General features: G+C 36.6%; 1 protein-coding gene across 8 annotated transcripts in view; it reads left to right on the forward strand.

The window, feature by feature from the left end:
* The first annotated feature begins 427 nt into the window (after positions 1-427).
* KIAA1109 (KIAA1109 ortholog) overlaps positions 428-19,157 on the forward strand; it is a 236,371-nt gene continuing 217,641 nt past the window's right edge. For all 8 annotated transcript variants that reach the window (XM_037830586.1, XM_037830590.1, XM_037830591.1 and 5 more), the window contains exons 1-3: positions 428-613; positions 2,065-2,144; positions 16,420-16,540. In XM_037830586.1, the coding sequence (XP_037686514.1) occupies positions 16,420-16,540 (121 nt within the window). In that variant the 5' untranslated portion in view covers positions 428-613; positions 2,065-2,144. The remainder of the gene's footprint in view (positions 614-2,064; positions 2,145-16,419; positions 16,541-19,157) is intronic.

Raw genomic sequence — 19,157 nt, forward strand, 5'->3', positions numbered from 1 at the left:
TCACACAATCTAGCTCCATTTGATGGTACGGATATAAAAGCATTTGTCGGTATTCCATGCCAATTCATTCCGCCTCATAGCTCTCGTCTGATTGTACTTTTTCGTTTAATCTCCTTTTCGCACGTGGGATTGTCTGTCTCCGGATCTCTGGAAGGCCATTAACGTTTCTCTTAAAGAGGGCAGCAAAGCGATTTTAAAGTTACCTGGCAACCTCCGCCTTGCCACCCTGACTCCGCCCACAGCCAGGAGGCGAGGGAAGTTGAAGAAGGAAGGAGGCGGGGCGACGCCGGGTTCCTGGGAGAGGCTCAGCGGTGTGCCTTGGGGCGCCGGCGCTGGCGCCGCTGACGTTTGGCGTTACAGGTTGGCGCAGCCGCAGTGCTGCCCGGCTCTCCGCTGGGACTCCTCCCCTCCTCCACCGCCCCCTTGGTGTCAGTAGCTGAGGCCCGGGCAGGACCTGGGGCGGCGGGCCCTGGCTGCCGGGCTGGAGAGTGCAGGTGTGAGCAGTACTCTGCGGGCTGTGTCAGGCTGGGCGCTGCTACTGCTGCCTCCTCGGGTCCTCGGCTCCCCTGGATAGAGGCCAGAGCGGTTCCAGGCCGCTCCGGTGCTCGCACAGGTGAGGGGACAGGTCGGCCGGTCAGGGTTGGGCTGGGCAGCACATTTTCCAGCGTCTCTGGACCTCATCCGGGTCGGAGTCCGGGAGGTTTGGCATCGTCGCGAGTGCCTGGCTGCGGCTGCGACTCATCTTAGTATTCCTTTTCCATCTTTATGTGCAGCGCGGAGGGGCTTATAGACCGGGTGTCGGGGGTACTGTGGGAAGGCCTGGAAGGGCCATGACATTCAGATAGTTGGGGGCTGGACGCAGGAGCCGCCCCTGCGAGTGGTGATAACGATGGTGGGCGGCGCCCTTTTGCCGGTATGTGGACTCGGTGGGAGCGACGGTGCGTGCACAGGCTTGGGCGTCAGCCTTGCTAGTAGCGCCTGGCTGCTGTTTACCGGATACTGCTTAACATAGGGTGGATGAGGTGACAGGGCGATGGAGTTTTAGAATCCCCTTCTTCCCAGTGGGGATGTATTCTGAATTGGTACTTGCTCTGTCTCCACTGTGGAAAAGTACATTTCAACGGAAATATTAATTTTTTGGTCAGAGGAGGGTGAAGTGGATTTTCCTTCCAGAGAGCATAAGTGGCCTTAGAAAGAGAGACGTTTTGTTAAAAGGGCAAGAGTTCTTGTAATTTCCTTGTCAGGAAATCAGAGTTTATAACTATCCAAGTGTGTACGTTTCACCCGGTTTCATGTTGCTGCTTTCACACCGTGCGTTGTAATGAAGCTGACTTATTCTCAGTTAACTAGACAAAGGATAAAAATAGATGAATTGACCAGAATATTTATTTTATATAATTATTGAATAGTACATGCTTTATGAACATGTATTATCTCATTTTATCATCACAGCAAGCCTATTATGTACGGTCTATTAGTATTCACATTTTATTCATAAAGAAACTAAGGTCTGCAGCTCTGAAGTAATTTGTCCAAAGTCAGAGTTGCTGTGATTCAGACCAGGTAACCTGATGCCAGCTTACTGATTCCAAGTCATCTATACATCTCCCAAGGATCTTAAGAGTTTGAGATGTGATTTTCATAAGCATACTGATTTCATTTGATGAAAAGTGTGCCAGGTGCTGGAAATATGAGGCAAACTAAGGCACCCGGCCCTTTTCAGCAAGGATCGTATAGTTTGAGAGAACAAACTTTCCCATGACCACACTTTTGAGTATGTAAGAAAGCCAGAATTCACTGGAACCCTCTGACTCTGAAACCCATACTCTTTCCATATTGCTGTGGTTTGAAACCTTTGGAAAGCCATAGTTTGGCGTTGTGGTCTTACTCTAGATTTTAGAGTATTTGTTTGGAAACTTTAAAGAAGGAAATGTAATGTTGGAGTAATGTAAAAGTGTTCCCTTGTGAGTGTGTGAAATTAAATCATTGAATCAGGAAATGGTTGACACTGCTGATAAAGCCAGAATACCTTCTATAATTGGTTAAAATGTATGTACTTTTCAGGTTTGTTAAGATGAAACACTGTAAAAGGGCCTGCTAAGATAAGGAGAAGGAAAAACAACATTACAGACTGAAAAACTTGGGGTAAGTGTTTTTGGCTAAGTTTAAAAAAATCAAAGTTTAGTAATTTAGCTAATTAGCACTAAGCACATGGTAAATGTATTATAATAAATCTTTCATATTATTTTAGTTGATAAACCAAGTCACTCTACTAGTGCTGCTTTAAGTACAGTGAGAACTAAGAGTGTTATAGACTTCATTTTAGCATACTGTTTTTCATGTTAAAGGTAGTGACAGGATTTCAAATTTTTCATGGGAAAGTTAGGGAAACTAGCTTTTAATTTGAGAAAATGTTGGGGAACTTATGTAGGACAAATGGCAGTGACATGACCTCTTATGCAATGATCTGGATGATGAATGAAGGGGAGGTGAGCTTAGAAGCACGGTGATCAATTAGTGGCCATTTCAGTAATCCAGGTGGAAAATTAGAACCAGAAGTAAAGTAGTGCAAAAGGGAATTAAGAGACAGAAATGGATTAGATAGAGGTGAAGGAGGTTGACTAGGATTTAGTGCAGTTGAGAAAAAGTGTAGTCAGAGTGATTTCTAGCTGCATAATTCATGATTAATAAATATTGTGGAATTAATGAAACAAATTCTTTGATATCTGGCTTGGGAAACTGAATGGATTCTGGGGCTATTAACTGAGGTAGGCAGTACAGGAAGAGGAATAGGTTGGGGAGCATGGTTGTAGAAGATGAGTTCAATATGGGGTTGTTTGAGGCATGTATGACTTCCAAGAAATGTTATTAGGCAGTTGTATGTTGGATCTGAGTTAAAAAGGAAGACCCAGCTGGAGCTGTAAATTTTGGAGTCACAGCTACAGATTATAATAAAAGCAATGGGGATGAATGCAATCACTTAGGGAGAAGACTGTAGTGTGATAATAGGAGAGAAATGAAGATAGGCAACACGAAAATTTAAGGATAAGGTGGAGAAAACATACTCAGAGGAGAAGGAGTGGTAAGGAAGGTAGGAGAAAACCAAAAATCACAAAAGTCCAGAAGAACTGATTTTAGAGAAAAGAAATGAGTATTGTCATTTGAGATGTCACATGACCACCAGGATAGCAAAATATCTCTTGGACCTGTCAATTAGGAAATCTTTGTTGACCTGAGCAAGAGCAGCTATACAGGTGGAACTAATTCACAGTGGGTAAAAGATAAGGACATGAAACAACTAGTATTTACTCTTTCAGAAAGTTTGGTTGTCAGTGAGATAGAGAAGGGATAGCTAGAGGTAGGAGTTTGAGTGAGGGTTTTTGTTTCTAAAAGCATGGGAGATATGAGCATGTTTACAATATTGTTTGCTAAGAATAAAAAACCAGCGGAGAGAGAATTTGAAGATACAGGAATGAGGAAGCATAACTGGTGAAGTAAAGTCACTGACTAGAGATAGAATACAAGGGTACAGGTCAAGGGTACTTTAGATAGACTTCTGCTGAATGGAAGGTGGGAGGGAATAAGGATTACGGATGCATAAATTTAGAGGAGGCAGGGTAGAGGTTGCTCTATAGAGACCATGCAAAGGACTCCTACTTAAGCAGAAGAGAAAATGGTTCACTTATGTGCTTGGTAGCCATTCTTGGTGTTGGCATTCTGACTCCTGATCTTTTGGTAAGGGAGAGGAGAGTAAGGGTAATTTAGCTTAACATGACAGGTTAAACCATTGGAGTAGAGATACCTTTGAAAATATCTTGCAAAATTACCTTTTTTTATACTTTGTATTAGTTATCTATTGCTTAGTAACAAATTACCACAAAACGTGATGGTTTAAAACAACAGACATTTGTTATTTCAGAGTTTGTTATGGGTCAGGAATTTGGAAGTGACTAACTGGTGTTTCTGTCTCGGTCTCTCATGAGGCTGTAGCCAAGATGTAGGCTAGAACTACAGTGCTGTGGGGGACTCAGCTGTCACAGGAGGACTTGCATCCATGATGGTTCATTCATGTGGCAGTTGGCTGGAGCCTCAGTTCCTTACCACGGGGCCTTCTCTATAGTGCTTCACCAGGTAGCTAACTTCCCCTGGAGCAACTGATCCAAGAGATAGAGCCAAGAGGAAACTGCATTGCCATTTTGACCCTAGTCACCCACTGATTTCTGCTGTATTCTTTTAGAACTGGTCACAAAGTCCAGCCCACACTTAGGAGGTGAATTAAGCTCTACCTCTTACAGGGGACGTAAAGAACTTTTGGAAGTATGTTTAAGCCGCCACATACCTTCTAATTGTCAGTTTCTTTAGGGGCAAATGAGCTCTTTAAAAATGTGTAGATAGCTTTTATATCCAGGAGGTGAAAGAGGTGCAGAAAGGTGAGGAGGTGGTTCAGTCAGATTTGGTTCACTTTACCATGTGGCCTCTATTGCTACTGATCATGCTCTATAGCTTGATTTATTACCTCTTCTGTTTATTCAAAGAAGAGGGATTGCTGATTTTTTATTTAATGGAGAATTTAATAGAGGATCCTTTTGGGGGAAAAATTCCATGTTGGAAAAATAGGAATTTTTTTTACCAATATATAAAGTTCAGTAACATTTTTATTAGCTCCAAAACCAGAATTTTAGAACTGGAGAAAAGGACCTACTTTTCATAGAAAAGAAACAGAAGGCTAAGAGATAATTACTGACTGATTCCGTCAACATAAAAATGAGCAGCAACATAACCTAGACCTCTGGAGCCAGTCTAGGTTCAAATCCCAGATTTGCTATTTCTTATCTATGTCTGTGCAATCTGCGAACTTGGGTAAGTGGCTTCACTGCTCAGTGCCACAGTTTTCTCATCTGTAAGGCAGGGAATTGTAATTGGGGAGTTACTTGTGTCAATTAAATTAGTAAATACATGTAAAGTGTTTGGAATAGTGCCTGGCACATAGCAAGCAATGAATGAATGCTAATTATTATTATGGTAGCTACATTTTATATGCTAAATTGTCAGTTAATACTATAGAAGGAAAAGTTCAAAGAGTAAGATAACATTGACTAAAACATTTAGTCTGAACTTTAGACTATTGCCCTTACTGTACTTTTTCATCTTTTATGCATTATTAAAATAGTTTGTGCCTAGCTCATCTTCCATTTAAAATATACTGTGCCAAAATATCACTGGTAGTATTATACAGGTTATAGCCCTTTAATAACTCCTGAAGTAGCCTTTTTTTTTTGTTGTACTAACATTAAAGTTCAATTTTCAATTGTAGTTGAGCAATATTCTCAACTCAAAGGGATTGGCTCTTAAATGGATCTGCGTAGTAACATACTAATAAAAAAATATTTTCTCTGGACTTGATATGATGAGGGTGTTGGTAAACACACATAGTCACTTTCTTCCTCCCTCTCTCAAGTCCCAGGACCCTATTTTATTGGGTGGTTAGTTTTGATTATTTATTTAGTATGGTGGGGACTTGCTGATTGGAGTGGCTTGAGGGAAGCTTAAGGACCAGATGGGAAAATGGGAATAGTTTTATTACAAGAAATCTTCAGAATTTTACTTTGTTGCTGCTAGCTTTTTAGTGTTATGCCTTTTGGAGTATTTTTAATCAAAATGGAAGTGACATTGCATTCTTGATTAAAAGAAACTTGGAGAGTGTGTTCACCTGCTAATAGAAAAGTGAAAATGAAACCCCATCACAAATCAGCTTATGGGATATAGAAGAGGGAGGATTAAATCTTTCATTCTTGGTAATTTCTGTTAATATCTTTGTACTGCTTTCCATATTAAGGAATCTGCTGCAAGTAGTATTAAAGTAATGTTAAAATTTTTTTTTCTAGATTTGGAGAGGTTGAAGTTAGCTCTCTTTACTCTTTTGGTTGATATGTTTTCTACAGATTTTTAAGGGATGTTTTGATTTCAGTATGTAGGTGCACCAGCATACATTTCTGGCTATAGAAGTGAGGTTTGCTAATGTGCGGCATTTTTGTTAGATGATATGACTTGTTAGATGTTTAAAAATTCTTCTGTATATAACAAGACTGAACTATTTTGTAGCATAGATATTGATATTAAAAAGTACTTCAATTTTGTTTAGTTGCTGATTTATAGTGTTTAAATTGTCAGTTGACATAGCCAAATATTTCTTCTGTAATAGTTGCCTGGTGACTAGTGTATTTTGGTATTTGGTTTGCTTCTAAGAACCATACTTGCTGGTATTTGTAGAACTGTATTACTCATATTAACTTAATATATTCTTGATTGTTATTTATGCCAACTAATTTCTTTTGGTTGTGAAGTTCTATATTATTTAAGTGTGTGTATCTATATTCTCTTATATATTGTATAAAGAATTAGAAATGTTTTAATTGTAGTTTACTGCATTTTATTGTTTTTTAGCTGCCACTTTTTTTTGTTGAACTGATTTTTTTCATTTAGTACATTAATAATAGTGGCTACCACTACCATAATGTGCTTCTCAAGTAGTGTGCTAGGAGTTTTATGTTTGCTCTGTGTGTTTTATGTTCTTAGCATCTCTTCAAGGAAGGGATGGCTATTTTACAAGTAGGAAACAGAGGCTCACTGAGATTCAATAACTTACTGAGCTAAGGAAGGGATAGAATGAACTTTCCATTGCTTTGTATTTCAGATCTGTCTCTAAAGCCTACTGTATTTCCAAGATACCGGACTATTTCTGATATTTCTGATTGAATGTTATTTTACAACTTAATGCTGTTGTGTTTTACAGTTAGTTGACAAGTGACACTGTCAAATATTGACTCCTGGAACTGAAAGGGACCTGGATTGACTTTTTCCTAGGTGTAGAAGATTTACCTAATCTATTTGACCTAAGAAGATAATTGCCTCTTTTATTTGAACAGAATTAGAAAATTATATAATTTTACTTGACGCAAGCTGCCCTTGTCAAAATTGTAGAGGTGGCTAAGTTTGCTTTGTGCCCACTGTCTCCTTTTTAAGATTTTTCTGTCTTCAGCAATCTCAGCCCTTTTGAGATATTCCTAGGTCCTACTTGTTAATGAGAAAAGTAATCTAATGAATTAATTTACACTAATAACATGTTATAATTAATTAATGGAAGCTATTATTGAAATACTAAAGATACATTTTGCATATTTAAAGAGAATATTGGTTGATACTCTATTAAACTAAAGGAATGGGATGGGTGAACTTTCAGGCCTGTGGTATCGCGATGAGTAAAATTTTTAGTCAAAGGCCTTTTCAAATCACGATAAGATCAGTGGGTATTGCCAAATCTTTATACATTCCAGTACTATCTCCAATGTATAAGTTTACATATATCTTTTAGTGTGAGATATTCAATTGCAGTAGGCACTTCTATATTTTGTATAATTTGTTTGTGTGGCATCATAGAGTTGGAAGGAGTATCACAAAGTCATTTGTTTCAGTGTTGAGACTACCTCGATCATTTTAGAAACAGAGTTCAAGTGAATAAAACACTTGTTTGAAAATTCATTTTGGATAAAAATACTATGATCTGATTTGTCTTTTTTGAAATTTTATGTTATGTCATTATGCCCAGGAAAGATAAGCAGTTGCTTAGGCAGTTCTCTGTGGTGGTATTCACTTGAGATCTTTGGGTCTATACCTGGTTTCTTACTTTAATTGTTATGGAGGACATTAGGAGGAGAAAGTAATTTTGAAATTGGGAAACTCTTCAAAGGTATGTCAAGATAATTTGTAATATATGTGCAGAACCAAATAGGAGCTGAAAAGTTTTCAAATAAGCATATATTCCTGTAATACTTAATGTAGATCAGTGAAGTTTCACTCTGTGAGTAGGCAGTGCAGACATATGATTAAAAGAAGTGCGTAAATCACAGAATTCTTAGTATCCAGTAATGCTGCTATGTGCTTATAGGTGCTTAATCTTGATAAAAATATTGTGAATGTTGATGAAGTTCAAAGGGGAGCTATAAAGTTGATTTATTTTCCAGCCCTCAAAACCCATGGAGTTTGCTTTATAGAAAAGGAACTGTGATTAAATCCAGGGAACTTTAATATAATGGTCTAAAGATATGTGAATAGCTTTTATACGAAAATTGTGATTTCATTGTTACATGAGGAATTTGAGTATGATTAAATTTTTTTCTCTCAGTTTTGTTATATTTGAAATTAGGTTGTTAAAAGGCTGTGGAATATCCTCTTCACTTTTTTTTTCTTTTTCTTTTTTTTAATTTACCTGTTCATTTCTTAAACTCAAGCAAATGAAAATTGAATTTTCATGAGGGTGAGGAAGATCATTTGAGTCTCTTTGGTACTAAGTGCATTGTAAATACTTGCTTATCTTTGGCAATAGCTCATAATTATGCACTTTTCATAATGATGCATTTATTTCATTCAGTTATGAAGCAAATATTTATTGAGAGGCTGCTGTATACCAGGAACTTCCTTGGGTACTGCATGTTCAAATAATAGGGCAAGCCCATCCTTAAGGAGCAGCAGTCTAGAGGGGATGACAGACTTCTAAGCTGATAATTACAGCACAATATAAGTGCTAAGATATAGGTGTTATTTAGACACCATTTATTCAGTTTATATATTGTCAGACAATCTACTAATTATTCAACCCTACATTGTCATGCACTGTCTTATTTTGTCACTCCAAATAATCAAAATCAAATAGATACTTTCCCATGACAATGCCAGGGTAAGCTATGGTTCTTCATAGCTAGGTCTTCCCAAGTTATAAGTAATTTTATATAGATATAATGCAGTTTAAGCCTGATACATGAAAACCTTGTTTCTGCATGTTTTGGTTTCCAGACTGCTAGAACAGATGCATGGGAATTTATTGGCTCATGGTGTTGAGTCTAAGAGAAGTCTAAAATCAAAGCGTCAGTAAGGCAGTGCCTTCTCCTTGAAGACTGGCATTCTGGGGCTGGCTGCCGGCATTTCTTGGTCCTTGGCTTTTCTGTCACATGGCAATGCATGTGGTGGTATCTTCTTTCTCTTCTGGGGTCTGTTGACTTCCAGCTTCTGGCTGCTCCCCGTGGCTTCTCCTTTTGGGTCCAATTTACTTTGGTTATAAGGACTTCAGCTATATTGGATAAAGGCCCAGCCTCATTCAGTTTGGGCTTACCTTAACTAAAAACATCTTCAAAAGTTCTATTTTCAAATGGGTTCACATCCACAGTACCAGGGGTTGGGAGCTATACATGCTTTTTGTGGAGAGTATGATTCAATCCCCAATACCACAATCCTGTGGCATATTATGGGATAACATTTGGTTTAGAGGAATGATGTAGACCTGGGAGAGGATTAACTAGTAGATGAAATTTTCTTTAGGGTTTGTGGGTAGGTATACAGATGAGAGTGGAAAGAATTGGTATCACCCAGTTCTTCCCACTTCCCTCCCTAGAGGCAATCAAATAATTCTTATTGAGGTGGGATAGAATTGAGGGAATTGGGGTAAGCTGTGGTTATGAAGGCCCTCTCATCCATGTTTCCTTTCAACCATCAAATTAAAAATGAGGAAAAATAGAAGGAAAAAAGGGAGGGTAGAAGGTTATGGTATTAGCAACAATAAAACTGGGAGTAAGATAAGCAGAAAGACCAAAAAAAAAAAAAAAAAAAGAAAAAAGAAGAGAATTAAACAAATATGACCTTGACTTGTACTTCAAAAATACATAGAATCTGTCATAGTCCCTCATCTTTCCATCACTGAATCTCCCTTCATCTGCATCCAGCCTTTTCTCTGTTCTTCCTGTTCAGGTAAAGGAAGTATCTCTCTGTCAATAAACATTTCTTCCATATTTATATATGCTCTGAATTGAAGTGAGATTTTAGTAAAAATCTTAAATATTTCCTTAAATGCTATATGCTTTAAATTGTATGATTTTATAGTGTCTTCTAAAGCAAAGGGTCATTTTCTTGTAAAAGAAAGCTATCCTCAGAAATGACAGGATCAGTAACAAATAATATAAATAATGTCTTAGTTTTGGTTTCCTCACAAAAACATCTGGATTGGGATTCAAAAACAAGTAGATTATTTGGGAAGTGATCATAGGGAAGTAAGACAGGAAAGGGATGAAGCCAATAAAGGGCATTATTGTGGTAGTTACCATTGTGGGCATTTGGAGCTCAATCCCAATGAGGAACTATGCCTTAGTTATTCCAGTTGAAGAGCAAGGAAGTTGCAGGTGTTTATCCACCAACTTCCCAGCCATCTTTGGCATTAGCTCGGGACTTTGGGCTTTCCCTGAGCACAGGCTGACCATGTTCCTGCAACCAGGAAGCACTCTCAGCAGAGTGTTGCAAATGTTGAAAATAAGCAGCTTTCTTGTGTAGAGATGAATGCCAACGGTACATGGACGAGACACCAATGGCATTGGTTACCAATAGAAAACATTTATATGGTGTGATATCTGCTATGTGCCAGTCATTCTGAATGCTATACATATATGCACAACACAACTCTGTGAAGTAGGTAATATTAATGTCCTCATTTTACAGAGGAAGAAACAGCACAGAAAGTTTAGGAAAGTTACCTAGGGTCATAGTATTTGAACCCAGGTAGTCTAGTATAGAGTACACACCCTTAATCCATACATTGGGCTGCCTCTGGAACAATATAGTCTAAAGGAAGGCCTTTTGATTCCGCTGTTGTTCTTTGATAGCTGCCTCCTCTCTTTCCTTCCCCCAGTCTCTTTCTTTAGTGCTCATTTCCTCTTTTCTTGTTTGCAGTTACCCTTCCCCCCATTCTAGAACAGTATAACCATTCCTCCTTCCCTCCTTCCATTCTTAAGCCCAAGGCTATAAAATCAAATGCTGTAGTTCTTCCTAAGGTATTAACTGATCTTCCTGATGTAATGTAATGAAGGCTTCTGATTTTTATAATATTAAGTGGTATTTGCATTTTAATTTTTTTAAAAGACAGTTAAGTGTTTAAGAACCACAGAAAGAAAGACTTGATGGGTAGAATGGCAGGTAGCCAGGTTGGTATTTTTGGACTGGATTAGAAGGAGAGGTCAAGAGATATGTGTGCTCTTGGGTATGAAAATCCTCTTTCCCACCTGTCACATCCTAGGCCCTAGCCATCACTCTCCTTTTTTTCTTTTTTAAATTATTAAAGTATTACATGCCAGTTGTAAAACTTTTGAGCCATGCTTACGTATCAGAAGTGAAAGTCCTGTTTCTTTCTTCTCCTTCCCCCTAAATCTCCCATTGTTCCCAGAGCTGACCACTCTTAGAGCTTTGCTGATGTGCTTGAAGATTTTTAAAAATATTTACATATATATGGAATGTGTATGTGTGTTTGTGTATGTGTAAAATACATAATGTATAGTTGATTTTTTTTTTTTTTTAAACATAAATGATACCATCTTGCTTCTTAATTTGCTTCTCATGCTAACATTACATCCTGGACATTTCTCTGTTATCAGCTGGTATAGAGTCATCTCATTCTTTGAGAAAGATGTATAGTATTTCACAGTAAGAATTTACCATAATTTCTTTAACTATTTTCCCTTTAATGGACATGTTCCCTAGTTTTTCTGTATGCTATATAATGCTGGTAGTGACTGTCCTTGAATGAACATCTCTGTGCTGAGGAAGTATTTCTAAGGGATAGATTCCTAGAATCAAAATGTCCAAGTCAAAGCATTTATAGTTTTTATAATATCTGATAAGTTGTTTTTCTCAAAGACTACCAGTTTACTCTCATCAGCTGTGCATGAGTGCTCACTTGCCCACTGCAGATATACCTGTTTGCAGTCTTTAAAATTTTTACTTATATAATGGATAACAACTGGTGCTTGTGTCTGATAGTAGTGTTAATCATTTTTTCCCTGTTTATATATTTTATTCATTTTTTTCTACTGAATTATTTGTATTTTTCAGATTGTATTTTTCATTTGTAGAATGGTCTCCGTTTTTGAAGACAAAATAAAGATTTGGAACTTTAACAGTTTGTTGACACAAGTATTAGGTGTTGGATAATTTTATTTCCTTTGTGCCAGGAGGAGAGAAATGAAATAGCTTAAAGTTAATGTTTTAAAAGATTTTACAGGCAGTTCATTTTGAATGGTGGTAAATTAGGAACTGTTAATCTCTGTTTTGTGCTGTGATTCTGATTTAATTATTTCACATTTTCATGTTCTTTTTGGTGTATCGCTAAAATAATTATTGCTATGATATCTTTTCTAAAGCTGAACAGCAGTTTTGCAAATGCATATGATGGGTTTAAGGAAGGATAAATAGAGTATAGATGAATCATGAAAATATTAAGAGAGCATTTCTTATGTAGATCTGTATTATTTTCTTGTATTATCAGTAATATGCCATTTAAAATGATATAATACTTGAACGCAGTAGCTATGATCAAGGCACTGTCATTGGTATTGTGAATACAGAGGTGAATTAAAACAGTTCCTATGAATGAGGTCATAATCTGTCAGGGGAGAGAGACAAAATATAAAGTACTTACAATATCAAATATCATAATATAATATATGGTATATATAATTTCCTATTATATCCCTATTATATGCATATATTATATTTTGTAAATACCTGTACCTCTATTATAGCATTTATTAATTTATATTGCTAAGATATTATATATAATTTATATATATTTATATATAGTATATATAATATATGATATGTATGCATAATTGTATGTTATATTCCATTACATTAGCATAATACAATTTAACAAGTTCAGTAATCAAGATTTTTAGGAAGTGCTATGGAATTTGCTAAGAAAAAATGGCATGAGAGACAGGGACTGCTGAAGAGAGAAGACACTTGAGCTGACCATATTTGTCACCTCAGAAAAATAACATTGGTAATCAGTGCCTTCTAATCCTCAAAGCCCTTATAAGTTTAGCCTGTTGTCTCAATGATGTTCTTGATAACACAGTGATCCAATTCAGAATCATGTATTGTATTTGGTTGTCATTTCTCTTTAATATTCAATTTGTGACTTGACAGTTTGAGAGATTACAAACCTGTTATTTTGGAGAATGTCCCTCATTATGAATTTGTCTGATGATTTCTCATGATTAGATTCAGGTTATGTGTCTTTGGCAGGAATCTCAAAGAAGTGAGGCTGTGCTTTTCTATCAAGTGGCACACAATTTCAATTTATCCTATTGCTGATGGTGTTTACTTTGAATACTTTAACTTTGTCATTAATAAGTATTTTGTGAGAGTTGTTTTGAGACTATGTGAATATCCTGTTGCTCATCAAATTTCCAGTTTATTATTTATATTGGTATGTACTCATAGATTCCTATTGTATTTAATAGGTTGTAATGCAGATTATACTATCATTTATTTTGATACCTAAATTGTCCCAGATTTGCCAGTGGGAGCCTCTTCATGCTGGCTTCTGTGTCCTTTTTTTTTTTTTTTTTGACTTGAATTTTTATCCTTTTTATTTTAAATTGTAACATTAAATTTTATAAAGTCCCCTGTAAGTACAATCTTCCTTCAAAATGGCCAATAGCCCCAGGTTTAATTTTTTTTCTACAAGTACATACTTTGGTAAAATATTTTTACTTAATTTAAAACTTGAGACTGTTGGAAATTTACACTTGAAATTTGAAGCAAAATTCAGTTGCCAAAGTCTCATTGTTCTAAAGTATATATACGCAGATTATATTTATATATAAAACAGACTGGGTGTACCTATCAACATGTGAATACATAAACAGATCAATAAATTATAACCAAATAAATACATAGAAACATCAATATGACTCTCATGTAGTCCTTGAATATATAAATAATATTTTTTATTTAGTAGCAGCTTTATTCATGCTGAGTGATTTTTCACTTCCTGTACAGAGAAAGCCAAATGATTCTTGGTGTGTTCCTGAAAGTCCAAAATTCTGTGATTGAAGGGTGAAATGACCATGGAGGACATCGCTTGTGTGTCCAGGAGGTGACATTAGAGGGACTCTAGGCCATGGGGTAGGTTTCCATGGTTGTCTCACTGACCTGCAGATGGACAGTGGGTTGGGTGAATGCAGACAAGTGGTTCAGGACTCATGCGTGGAACCCGAGGTCATTGCTGATTTTAGAACCTGGCCCATTCCTGGAGGATGAAACATCAAGAAGAGTAAGGGGGTCACATTCTGGGTATGGAAAAGGACCTTGTGCTCTGTTGGTTCTCATGACCTCTTCTTGGGACTCCAGTGTTTTTAGCATTTCCCAACCTCATCTTGTTTGAAGCATTTTGCAATCTCTTCCTTTAGTTCTCAGACCAGCGAAGTTAATTCCTCCATCAGCATCACTCTCATCCTCTTCACCTTTCAACATTCTGCCTGGAACCCACCAGCAATGGACAGCCTGGACTGGTCATCAGTGAGGTGGTTGGTGGGAGGAAGATTCTTGATAGTTTAGGGAGATGGGCTTCTACGGCTCAGTAGGTTTCCTTAGCCCCCAGAATGGGTGGGCAGTTCTCTTGTTCTTCTCAGTGGTGAGAGTCTCTGTGTCCTTTTGACATGTCCACATCAAACTCCAAGCCCTTCCTTACTTTCTTACTTATCTTAACTTTGCCTGCCTTAGCTGTGGAATCAGCCATTTCTTCATGGAATCCTGTTTCCTCTTAGTAGAGTGGTTTTTAGAAGGAAAGTTCTGGGCATTAGGTGTGTTATTTTATTGGGGTGTTGCTGCTGCCAGTACCTGTCAGTGAATATATACTTATACATGCATACATATATATCTATACATTTACAGTTATATTTGTTTCTATATCCAATCATATTGTAAACCATACCTTCAGTTCTTATCCGACACCATAGGGTTCATTCTAACAGTGAGAAACTTGGCTTCCATTATCCTTAATATTTTTACTTACTTGATCAGTCCCACTCCCTTCAGACCCTATGTGAGCTACCTCCCATGTGGATGTCCTCCTTACCCTGCCCTGGCTCCAGCCACCACACCAGGCTGTCCTCCTCCATGCATGTCCTACTTAGCTTTTTGGGGTCTGATGCCCTCCTTTTGGGTTCCCACCCCCTGCCTGTGCAATTGCTCTTCTCAGGCTCCTTACTCAGCTCAGGCTCCTCTACTTGGAGTTGGACTGCTCCTATTGGCTTCACACCTCTCCCCACCCCATCCTCGCCATGGATGTCTTCCTTCTTCCACTCAGGCTCCAATACCGTGTGCCTGTGTGTACCCTGCAAGTACACCCTCCTCATCTCTCTCTGGCTTTGATACTGAGAGCTGCTGTCCCCCTTTTTTATTGAGCTCTTTGTTACTTTTTTAAAACCATGTTTAATTTGCCTCTGTAAATTATATTAAGATTTCAACAATGTAGAGTTATGAAGTGTTGTAATAAGAATGTAACCTGGTGTCTGGCAATGGTGTCTTATCCAATTTTTAAACTTGTTTTGTGATCTTCTTAGAGAAGAGCTGTGGTAAATAAATAGAAAACATGTCAGCTGTACTGAATTTCACCTAGAAAGTTGTCCTCATGTTTTTTTTTCCTGCTTCAAAATAGGCTGTTTGCTGTATAATCACCTATGCTATTTGGTCTTAAAGGTCTTAAAGGATTATTAACTGTGTAGTTCTCTTTGTGTTTAAGTCTAACGTTTTTACATTTTTCTGGTTTATAACAAGATACTTTTGTTAATGGCAGATTGGGTTTGTTATGTTAATATTGTAGTATCAGAAGACTAATTTCTTGTTTATTGGATCATAAAAACTTTTAGTCCTGACTTTTTACTCATTTTTAATAATCTAAATATTCATACTATCCTGGTAATGGGCATACATATACATTCTTCACATGTCTGTTCATCATAGTTTGACAGTATATTGTCAGATTTATCCTGAGCATTTATCTGATAACAGTAGATCTGCCTACTGTCCAAACCCTACCCAGGGTTAATCTGAACTAGGAAGATTATTTCCCCATAGAATAATGGGGAATACACAGAGCTGATGGAGGTGAAGAGGATTGATCCAATTTAACACATAAATATAATGTTAAATGGCAGTTTTTAGGGCAAATATAGATGAATTTGTTAATGTAGATGATTAATACTTAGTCCCTTCTTATTGTTGAGATAGGTGTCTTTGATTAGATTTGAGAATATTCATATCCCTCTTATTCTGAGCTAGAGTATAAAACTGAACCTGAGTCTATACTCAGATTTACAATGGTGAAATTAGGGCATTAAAAATATGATCCATTGTCTTATATTTTAGTTATAAATGTGGAAGTATGTTCTTGTTTGTTTGTTTTTGCATTCTCATCATTGAAGGAACCAGACTGTGATTTAATAAACTTGCACAATGTCTTTTTTCCTTTATATGATATCCCTTGCATTTTAATAAATTTGTGATTTTAAATTTAACTTTTGAACTTTTTGCCTTTAGATGTGCTCTGGAAAAACTTCAATAATGGATCAAAGGAAGAATGACAGTATTGTCCCTAGCATCACTCAATTAGAAGATTTTCTTACAGAGCACAATTCCAATGTTGTTTGGCTCCTCGTTGGTAGGTAGAATATATTTTCTTATACCTTATTATTTTGTATGTATGGATTAACAGGTTTTAAACAGTGGTTAACTGAAGTTGGAATGCTTATAATATATTTAGTTATTTTTAGGAAAGAAGGTTTTAATCTATCTATGTTTCTGTGAAGATTTGCTCTGGAAACTGCTCTGGAATGCTCTTTATTTTGTCTTCGGCTGTCTCCCTGGCCTGATTTGGGGGAGGTGGGAGAAGAAGAAAGATATTGCACTTGTCTTTCCCATTTCAGTCCCATACCTCCCAGCCCCCCAACACACACACAAACATATTTGTTTGTTTTATTATAAAAGTAATAAATTCTCCTATTAAATATAGTAAAGTAGAATATATATGCTTAATTAAACTTTTAATCTCCTTCCTTACTCCTTAGGTACTTTGCAGTGGACTCTGTTATTAATAATTTTATGTGTAATATTCTAGTTTTCAAATAATATGAAGCAGTGTATAATTGAATGGTGGGAAGGTAGGGAGTATGAGTGAATGAATGACAGGGAGAAATACAAAAATAATATCTGGGAAGGAAGAGGTAGGTATCTGTAGGCTGCTATTGCCCAGGAAATTTTTGTGGAAGAATGGTATTTGATTTGAATTTTGAGATAGGATTTGGAAAGGTAGAAAGAGAAATACGAAGGATAAGGTGGGATAAGAGAAGGCAGGGAGGGGAATGATATTTATTGAGCCTCATCTGTGTGCCAAATACCACATGCATTTTGCATATATTGTCTTACTTAATGCTTGTAAGAGCAACCTTATAAAGGCAGATGTTGTTCTTTTCTTTTTAGCATGTTGGGGAATTGAGACCCAAATAACTTTAAATTAAATAACTTGTATGATTTACTCAGATTTTTCTGAGTGCATACTCGTGCTGCTTTCATGACAATACAGGATGTGTGGTGGGGATAGGGGTAGAGTTGAATGTATATAGAAGGAATTATAATGCTTCATGAATTGTGAGTAGGATTGGGTTACCATATAAACGTCTAGTTCCATGTTTTCTTTTTGACTAAAGTGAACTATTTTAAATTACCGTTATTGAAAGCCAGAAAGAAGAAAACGAAATGCCAAACAGTACTTCATAAAAGCAGTATTGAAGATTACCTTTCAGTTTAATTAAGGGAAGAATTCTGTCTTACTTCCCATCTGTCTCCTCTCCTATTGCCTAGAACTTCCTGACTTTTTAATGTTCTATACAGTTACTTTCTGTAGGAAGCAACAGCAAACTACAAAGACCAGACAAACATCAAGTGCTTGTTTCATACCTCTGTTTTACTAGTGGCTTTATGATATTGAAGGGGTGAGGGCGGCATGTATGATATAATGAGAAGGTCACAATTACTGGTTAGTTTATGAAGGACTCACAATAAACTGCTGTTGACAGTAATTTAGAGTAAAAATTAAAAGAAAATTACTTTAAACTTCAAACATAATAGCATATCACCAAAATAACTTTTCAAAAGAATTATTTTAGGAATGATTTTTTTATGGGCAAATATATAGCACTTACTACATCAAAGTTACCAACATCAATGCGAACTACTCTGAAAAATGTGTTTTTTCCCTTTTACCCTCAGTGACTGCTTTGTTTTGTCTATATTACATAATTAAAAAAAATTTTCAGAACCTAATTTGATATTGCTAAAAGATTATATATGCTGTTGCTTTACATTATTTGTCTTAATTTAGAGAATAATTATACTTTTGAAAAGGATAAAGGAAATTTATTATCAAAACAATGCTTTCTTGTGTTTTGCCTTTTGTGTACTCATGAATTGGGATTTTCATTTGGAATAGTGTAAAGTCTATAAATGACTATAAACTTTTCATGAGGAAATGATCAAAGTTAGAATATCATTTACTCTAGCATATTTAGTGGCATTCTTTAAAAACAGGTTATAAGCTTATCAATTAAGGTGTCCTATGTTTAGCATAGATCTGGCTTTGATTAGTAAAAAATTGCCATTTCTTTTCTATTATCTTATTTTTAGCTTTTTTTTTTTTGCTGTTCTTTTTTTAATGCAGTTTTATTGAGGTATAGTCACACACCATATAAGCCATCCAAAGTATACAATCAGTGGCTCTCAGTATCATTATATAGTTGTGCATTCATTGTCACAATCAATTTTAGAACATTTTCATTACTCCAAAATAAAAGAAAAAAAAATAAAAAAGAACACCAAAAACATCCTATACCTCTTATCCCACCCCCCCATTATTTGTATATATTTTTTGTCTTTATTTTATTACTCATCTGCCCATACACTGAATAAAGAAAGTGTCAGTCACAAGGTTGTCACAGTCACTTGGTCCCACTGTGAAAGATATGGGCTTTCTGCCTCTAGAGCATCTTTCCTTATGTTCAGTAATTAATTAAAACAGTGCAAAACAATTAAAAAGGAAGCAGAAAAAAAGGAAAGCAGATGTACTTGAAGGGGTGTTCTGACTGATCTGTTTAGAATCTATGCTTTACTGGATAATGACTGAAGAGATTGAGGGAAGTTGGATGAAGTAGAATCTATCTCTGATTTTGAAATCCCAAGTATTAAATTGTAAGAGAACAAATTACCATATGGAAGTAAATGTT

This window comes from Choloepus didactylus, chromosome 3, assembly GCF_015220235.1.
Source record: "Choloepus didactylus isolate mChoDid1 chromosome 3, mChoDid1.pri, whole genome shotgun sequence".
Lineage (NCBI taxonomy): Eukaryota > Metazoa > Chordata > Mammalia > Pilosa > Megalonychidae > Choloepus > Choloepus didactylus.